This window comes from Aotus nancymaae, unplaced genomic scaffold, assembly GCF_030222135.1.
Source record: "Aotus nancymaae isolate 86718 unplaced genomic scaffold, 86718_ANA_hifiasm-v0.15.2.pri h1tg000040l, whole genome shotgun sequence".
NCBI lineage: Eukaryota > Metazoa > Chordata > Mammalia > Primates > Aotidae > Aotus > Aotus nancymaae.
Window position 1 is genome coordinate 59,264,366 of NW_026988454.1, and position 9,203 is coordinate 59,273,568.

Consider the following 9,203-nt stretch of genomic DNA (forward strand, 5'->3'; position numbering starts at 1 on the left):
GCCTGTTTTAGAAATGATTGATATTCCGAGAGCTCAAAGTAGATTAGCCTGAAGGGGCTCTTTGCTTCAAATTTTACAACCGTGCTTACTAGTGAAAGAAATGTGTAAAAATTTTATAAGTGCAGACAATAAAAAGTTAAAACACAGTGTCTTCCAGATGATTAAATTGAGAAAGCTAGATTACCCCTGGAATAAGGTTGGCAACAACATACGAATAGATACAGAGGCTTTGCACTCCTGACATGGCAATAGCAGGGGATATAGACAGTTCTTAGACCCATTGGAGTCATAGTAGAACCACTTAAAAGTGTGGCAGGCAGGAAAAAACTATAGTTAACATACACACAGTTTGTTTATGAACAAATTGGAATTGTAGTTCCAAGGACATTATTTGACATAATAGTATGTGCTCAATAAATATTCATTCCTTTTCTTTCTCCCTATAAAATAGGCCAGAGCAAAAGAAGCGCTACCTAGAGATACCATCCAGCTAGAGAAGAGTGGCTTCTAAGTCACATGAATTTCGTTTTATTAACAGAATGAAAGTATGGGCGTAGGCCTTAATAATTTTAGTTTTTTAAAAAAGAGAACTGTTTAAGGAAAAAAGTTAATTTTTTTTTCTCTCAAATACTACTTGTAGTCTAGGAATCTATGATATAAAAATCTTTTCCCTGTAAATTTCTATCACTGTTTCATCCAGCTACACTTCTAATATATCTTAACTTTTTTAAAAAAAAGTTACTTAGTTACCTGTAGATCAGTTTAAACTGAATTTGTAATGTTTCATCACCTTAAAATGCTAGCTACTGCAGGGGAGATTCTTTGTCATGGGTGATTTAGTAAAGCTTTTTGAAGGTTGCCAGCATTCTGTAAATATATAGTAGCTTAGGTCCTTAAAGCACTTACTTAGAATAACAGCAAAATATTGTGGGCACCTCACCATTGAGAAACTATTTTTCAGAGCGTGATGTACTTTTAAAGTTTAGCATCTTAATTGCCTTGTAAATCTGTTTAACTTTATGGAAAGTACTGCTTCTGATCAGGATTTTTTGTTTGTTGTCACGGTGTGTCACTATTTGCTATGGAAGCCACAAACTTTGTAGTCATTTCTTAATTCTTTTCTTTCTTTTATTTTTCCATTCCCACATTCCCCTCCTCCTCCCCTTTTAATTCATCAGCAGGTATGCTGCTAGTCCTACTTAGTCTTCTCTCTACCTCCACTGGTAAACCCCAGCCCAAGCCGTCTTCATCTCTTATGTGTTTTAATGCAGGAGCCCCTTAACTGGTATCCCTCCTTCCATTTCTGATCTACTAAAATCCTTACACTACATAGTGGCTAGAATAATTTTTTTTTTTTTTTTTTTTGAGACGGAGTTTTGCTGTTGTTACCCAGGCTGGAATGCAATGGCGCGATCTCGGCTCACCGCAACCTCCGCCTCCTGGGTTCAGGCAATTCTCCTGCCTCAGCCTCCTGAGTAGCTGGGATTACAGGCACGTGCCACTATGCCCAGCTAATTTTTTGTATTTTTATTAGAGACGGGGTTTCACCATGTTGACCGGGATGGTCTCGATCTCTTGACCTCGTGATCCACCCGCCTCGGCCTCCCAAAGTGCTGGGATTACAGGCTTGAGCCACCGCGCCCGGCCCTAGAATAATTTTTTAAACACAAATTTACGATGTTTCTCTGCTATTTGGAACCCTTAATGTGTTCCCATTGTACCTAGAATAAATCCAAACTTACTTTACAGGGTCTGCTCTCCAAGCTGTAAGTGACCTCTAGCCCATAGCCACCTTTCTAAACTTGTCACATCCATTCTCCTCATTGCTCATGGTGCTGTGGACAGTCTGGTTCCTTTCTTTTCTTCTCTGCTACCAAGCTCATTCACACTGCCCCTTTTCCAAGGCCCTTTCCGCTTTCCTAACCTGGCATCTTGCAAGCCAGGTCTTAGCTCTAAAGTTACTTGCCCAAAGAGACCTTTTATGACTCCCCAGTCTAAGAATACACCCCTCCATTCATTCTTCTGTGCCATCTTTCTTTAATAGCACTTAGTCATTTAATTTAAATTAAATAATTTGTTATTTAAATCATCTTTTTCATTTATTCTCTACCTTGTTTGTCTCCCCTGCCTGGACTGTAAGCTCCATCAAAACAAGAATGTTGTTTATCTCGTTTACCACTGTATCACCAACCTCTAGAAAGTGCCCAGCCCATCGGAGGTGCCAAAAATATTTTTTGAGGCTGGGCTTGGTGGTTCATGATTGTAATCCCAGAACTTTGAGAGCCTGAGGTGGGAAGATTGCTTGATGGTGAAGTTCAAGACCAGCCTGAGCAACATGGCGAGACCCTGGTGTCTACAAAAAAGAAAAAAAAAAATTAAGGGTTAGCCAAGTGTGGTGGTGCGTACCTGAGGTCCCAGCTACTTGAGAGGCTGAGGCAGGAAGATCCCTTGAACCCAGGAGTTGAAGGCTGCAGTGGGCTATGATCAAGTCACTGCACTATGGCATGGACCACAGTGAGACAAGGCATATGTCTCTAAAATAAATAAATAATTTTTAAAAATTGTTAAGTAAAAGAACATTACACTTGGGCCAGGCATGGTGGCTCACACCTGTAATCCCAGCACTTTGGGAGGCTGAGGCAGGTGGACTACTTGAAGTCAGGAGTCCAAGACAAAGCCTGCCCAACATGGTGAAACCCCATCTCTGCTAAAAACACAAAAATTAGCCTGGTGTGGTGGTGTGTGCCTATAATGACAGCTACTAGGGAGGCTGAGGCAGGAGAATCATTTGAACCTGGGAGGTGAAAGTTGCAGTGAGCTGAGATTGCGCCACTGCACTTCAGCCTGGGCAACAGAGCAAGACTCTTATCACAAAAAAAGAGCATTACGCTTAATGTGAACATTTTGCAGAGTATGTTCCTCAAAATACTACTACTGTGAAATTCTCTATTTAAAAAAATGGATCAAGTAAGATTGGGAAATGCTGCATACCATGTCCTTTTCATGAGCTTTGTAATGCATGTAAATGTAAGTTAAAGGCTCTGAGAGTGCACGTCCCAAAACATGACAGTAGAACCTTTGCATAATACCTATTCATGTTTCACAGAAGCATTATTCATGAAACACTAGGAAATGCTGGGACTGTATAAGCAAACCATTCTTGTGCCACTAGTACTTCAGGGACATTTTCATTTACTTCTCTTAATGTTTCTATCTATCAAACAGTTATCGAATGCTAGCATTGTGGTAGGAATTAGGGATTAAAAAAGGAACAAGGCATCATGCATGCCCTCAAAGAACATGTTGACAATAATCTAATTATATAACACATTTAGTACAGGTATATATAGTATACAGTTGGACCACAGAGGAGAAGGAACAGCTAACTGCTTTAGAGTTGTTGAAAGTCACCATTAAATGATCCCTGGGGGAGAATTTTAAAGGATGTAGGGATGTATCAGGTAGAGAATATAGAGGCAAGGAAGTTGTAAGTGTATGTACCCATTAGTATTTAACTTGGCCAGTTTATGAAGTCATTTGAAATTTAGTCAGAAGCTAGATCACTTCTAGTGGTTTTTAACAAAGTAAGTCTTAAAAACCCAGGCTATTGATTTGGTTTGTCTCCCAAATCTACTGAAGGCTTAAGAAGTAGATTTTAGTTTAGGCCGATGTTTTTAGTTTAAGTTTTCCCTTTAGTTTAAGCTGAAGCAGTACACTGGTCCAGGAAGCCATGTTGTCATTTTCCACTTACAGTGGTGGCCAGGGGGACTCTGACAGAAACCAGAGACACTGGTTCTCATCCTTGGCTACATATCAGAATTATCTGCGGGGCTTTAAAAAAAAGTACAGTACCGTGGTCCCATTGCAGAGCTTCTAAATCATAACCCCTACCCCAGTTTTGTGAACGTCTGAAGTAGGGAGACTCTTACTCAGTATAAAATACTTTTCACTATGGCGCAATTATTTTTCATTTCTAGAACTTGAGAAACATTCATGTTTAACTGTAAGTACAAAACATATTACCAAGCCAAATAGCCATGATTTGTTTTATTAACCCTAATGACTCAGTCCCATTAGCGTCAAATCAGAGTTGATGGTAATGTATTTTGTTAGTAGCCGTATGTGTTCGTGTGTGTATATAATATACAACTCACTTTTCTTTGAAGGTCATTAAAAATTTTTTTACATTACAGAGTTCCATAATAATATACAATTCACTTTTCTTTCAGGGTCATTAAAATTTTTTTTTACCATTACAGAGTTCTTTCACTGAGTTTTTTTTTTTTAATCTGAAAATAGAAGCAGTTTTCTTTCTTTCTTTCCAATATGTATACTTTTCCTTTTCTTTTGTCTTACCTGTTGCATTGGTGATAAGTTAGTGGCATGATGTCGAGTAAGACCAGGTATTTTTGTCTTGTTCCAGATCTTAGGGGGAAAATCATTCAGTCTTTCACAATTAAGCATAGTGATTGCTATAGAATCTTTGCATACGCGCTTTATCAGGTTGAGGAAGTTTTCACTGAATTTTAAGAGAAATTTAGATTTGGATTTCTAACTTAGACTTTTAGATGTATAATTTTGTTATTCTGCCTTATGGCATTTTCATTGTCTAAGTAGATTTATTTCACCTACATTCCATATTAAGATTGTGATGTTCAAGAAGTTATAAATGATGTCGTTTTATTTGGTACCTCTAACAAAGTCATGTGCAGTTTCTAACAAAGTTATGTTTTTTGAGGTTGTAGAAAAAAGTTTTAATTAGGTTTTAATTCTTGTAAGACTGGATCTGTCAGGACTCAAACATAGAATTAATGGACAAATGCTGTAGTTTACATAAAAGTAGTAAATAATCATGTTTGACAATTAAATTTAAATTAAAACATAATTTTTTTGACTTATCTAGCCAAACGTCTCAAGTCCAGTACCAGTTTTGCAAACATTCAAGAAAATTCGAACTGAGCCCTACAAAATGGAGAATTGACATCTCATTATCACGTGAATTAATGGTGGAAGACACAACTGGGTTTCAGAAAGAAGATAAACTGTGATTTGACAAGTCAAGCTCTTAAGAAATGCAAGGACTTCAGATCCATTTTTAAATAAGAATTTTCCATTTTTCTTTCCTTTTCCACTTCTTTCTAACAGATTTGGATATTTTTAATTTCCAGGCCTAGCAATGTTGTCTATTTTAATGTGTGTTTGTCACAATAACAGAAGATGCAAGAACAATCATTATTTTATAGACATTTTATTACTGTTCTAGATGTCTGGTATCTTCTTAACATAAGTATCTCAAGTAGAAAAGTTTTTGAAAACTGTAACATTTAAAAATGAATCAGTTACAGCAAAGACTTTAAAAAAGAAATATACTTGTCAAGAAGTAGCAGGTCCAAAGATTAATTACTCCCCATTGCAGTATTATTGTTATATGTATAGTTAATATATTGTACATCACAATAATACATAATTCAGTCTCTAGTTTCCCTAGAGTCATTTTTGAAACCACTGATTCCAAACCTCCCTAACAATTTTTAGAAGTGGTAAGCCACATTACATTTATCTTTGTAAAAAGATTTATGGTAACTGGTTTCTTACTTGACTTTTATAAGTAGTATTTTACATCTTACTTTTGCCTTTATTTCATAAGTAATCTAAAAATCAGTGGATTGCTTTATTATATTCAGGGCAATATGGATTCTTTTTATACCAGGGATTTGCATCGTGAATTACATTAAGTTATTTGGCAATTTATAATTTATTACTACTTTAAATCAAATGTAGCATTATCACACTGTATTGTCATTTTTTTAAATGAATACTTTCCTCTTGAGATACATAGAGGATTTTGGAGAAGAGCCAAAGGAGGAGTAAAACCAGCTTCAGGTTCAGCAAGCAGGCCGCAACCTGAGAGGATGCTCACTGTAAGACTGTTGGACAGTGGTTTCTATTGAGGGCATGAATCGGAATGATGGTCTCAGACAGAAAGCAGTGACATTAAGATGATCTTTATTTTTTCTAAATTATTTCAATCAGATCCTTATTTTTTCTAAATTATTTCAATCAGATGAAAGTGATATAATTGAAACGAAATCACATATTTCATGCTCAGAAATTCTATTTTGGAATATTTGTATTAGCCTTTAAAAAAACACTTTGTTTCAGAATTCTCACAATTTTATTTCTTAGGTTTTTAGAGTTTTTAGGTTTTTCTTCTTACTTTTTTGGTGGAAATAGGCTTTGTTTTAAACATTAAGAATATAAAACCTCTTCTATGTAGAAACAAGAGTTTTGTTAAATAATACGAGAATTCGAATCCTTCCTATACTATAAAATGCTCTATAGGGAGACAAAGTGTTTCTTTTTTCTTTTATGTTTACCATATATGCAGAGTGAAAGATAAGTCTCATGGATGTGTAACATATTCAGAAGCTGTTACACTCTCTGGTCTGCTGAGAGCCATTTAAAATGTGCCGGGGTTTGTTCCACTATCACTGTTCATGCTGCTGGAACTTAGCAGTGTCTTGATTTGAAGCATATGGTTGAGAACCATTGGAAGCAATCTTCATTAATGCAGATAAAATAAGTTTACATGTGCAGAGTTAGAAAATGACATGTTCAGTTCTGTAAGTAGTGACTTTTTGAGCACCTTTCAGTATTATGTATTTGTAAAAACCATTGTTTTTGGATATAAAGCTAATAAGCACTTTAAAAAGGAAAAGGCAGCCTTTACAATTTTTTCTGGTTGAGTCATTGCTCTTTAGACATAGCATCAGGAATAGATTTCAAAGATAAGTATTAAGGCCGGGTGCGGTGGCTCACACCTTTAATCCCAGAACTTTGGGAGACCAAGGTGGGTGGATCACCTGAGGTCGGGAGTTCAAGACCAGCCTGACCAACATGGAGAAACCCCCATCTCTACTAAAATTACAAAATTAGCTGGATATGGTGGCACATGCTTGTAATCCCGGCTACTCAGGAGGCTGAAGCAGGAGAATGGCTTGCACCTGGGAGGCAGAGGTTGCAATGAGCCGAGATTGTGCCATTGCACTCCAGCCTGGGCAACAAGAGCAAAACTCTATCTCAAAAAAAAAAAAAAAAAAAAAAGTATTAAGCACTACACTAAAGTGTGTAAATTTTTCATTTTGTCATCATATTGAAAAATTATTTGCATAGTTCTGAATGCTGAGGGACAGCCTGTATGTATGCACAAGAATATCTTTGTTTTTTGACACATTAAAATAAAGGAAATAAGGAAATTACAAGTTTTATTTGATTTTTAAATAGATTTGAAAATTTCAGATGTAATTTAACATCACATTTCAGTTTTTCAGGCATTGAGTTTAGATGCCTACTTTTAAGAGTACCATCAGCTGGACACAGTGCCTCATACCTATAATCCAGGCAGATTGCTTGAGCTCATGAGTTTGAGACCAGCCTGGGCAATATGGTAAAACCCTGTCTCTACAAAAAATACAAAAATTAGCTGGGTATGGTGGTGGGTGCCTGTAGTCCCAGCTATTCAGGAGGCTGAGATGGGAGGATTGCTTGAGCCTGGGAGGCGGAGGTTGCAATGAGCCTAGATTGTACCACTGTACTCCAGCCTGGGTGATAGAGCCAGGCCTTGTCTCAAACAACAAAAAAGTACCATCTATCTTAAATTTTGCTGCAAATAAAAATGTACTTTTAGATTATTTATTGTTGGACTTGAGATATAGAAATAACATCAGATATATTTTTTATTTTTCTTTTTTTAATAATTGTTTTTTTGTTTGTTTTTTTTTTTGTAGAGACAGTGTCTCACTATGTTGCCCAGGCTGGTCTTGAACTCTTAAGTTCAAGTGATCCTCCTGCCTCAACCTCCCAAAGTGCTGGGATTACAAGGATGAGCCACCACACCTGGCTGAACATCAGATATTTTAAAGTGTAGCCCAGAGTCTAGTTGGCAAATGTTACTTTTACTGGGGCTAGTATTTTCTAATGTTTCTGGGATATGCTTCCTATAAAATGAAATGTTTTCCTGGGACAACACTAGTTAGGATTGCATTCCTGGTTAAAGACATGACATCAAATAAGTAATAGACATCACCAGCAATGAATTTGGGAAAGCAAAAAATGCTGTTAACCTATATAACCATTTAAAATGGAAAAAATTATGTTCCAAGTCCCTCTATTCTCTGATCTAGAAGAAGCCTTAGAGGCCATCTGATCATAGAGTCCCAGAGCTGGATGGATCCCTAGATACCACCTAATCTGACTTTCTGTCCATTGCATGGATTCCTCTAAAAAGTGTGTCACTTATTTCCCTACCTTACTAACTAAAGAAGCAGAACATCATAGAGCTTTTTATAACAGTCATTCCTTATAGTCAACTGTAAAATGGAAATTTGAGATGCTTAAATATTGTACTACTTTGCTTATCTTGTAAAGATTTCATAAAATGATAGTATTGGTTATTTAAAAAGGGCTTTGGCCTATGCTGAATTATACATGTAACACCAAAATATTACAACTCTATTAAATTTCCTTGTTCTAAACTATTATATTAGCTATAATAAATATTAGTCATACATGTAACATGTTTAATGACCAACAACTTTCTTTGTCTCCTTGGAATTAAAGAGGGCTTTAAAAAGATAATTTGACTGATCCATGCTTATTATAGCGTGGAGCTTTTCAATAATGATTTTTAAAATATGTTTTTCTTGTGATAAATAGATATTTTTTAAAACCTGTTGGGTGTGGTGGCTCAGACCTGTAATCCCAGCACTTTGGGAAGCTAAACTGGGAGGATCACTTTGATGCCTTGAGTTTGACACCAGCCTGGGCAATATAGTGAGACCTTGTCTCTACAAAAAAATTAAAGAACTAGCTGATCATGATGGTGTGCACCTGTAGTCCCAACTACTCAGGAGGCTGAGGTGGGAGGGTCACTTGAGTCTAGGAGGCAGAGGTTTCAGTAAGCCAAGATTGTGCCACTGTACTCCAGCCTGAGCGACAGAATAAGACCCTGTCTCAAAAAAAAAAAAAAAAAAATTCATCTCAGTACCCTAATGCAATCAAAATATTTCAAAATTTAAAATGAATGATGCTGGGTGTGATGACTCCCACCTGTAATCCCAACACTTTGGGAGGCTGAGACAGGATTATCACTTGAGGCCAGGAGTTCAAGATCAGCCTAGGCAACAAAGTGAGACCTCCATCTC

General features: G+C 36.7%; 1 protein-coding gene across 1 annotated transcript in view; it reads left to right on the top strand.

Annotated features, from left to right (window-relative positions):
• OSTM1 (osteoclastogenesis associated transmembrane protein 1) overlaps window positions 1-8,637 on the top strand; it is a 31,099-nt gene extending 22,462 nt beyond the window's left edge. The window contains exon 6 of the mRNA XM_064360801.1: window positions 4,904-8,637. Coding sequence (XP_064216871.1) covers window positions 4,904-4,959 — 56 coding nt within the window. The 3' untranslated portion in view covers window positions 4,960-8,637. The remainder of the gene's footprint in view (window positions 1-4,903) is intronic.
• Window positions 8,638-9,203: the final 566 nt, after the last annotated feature.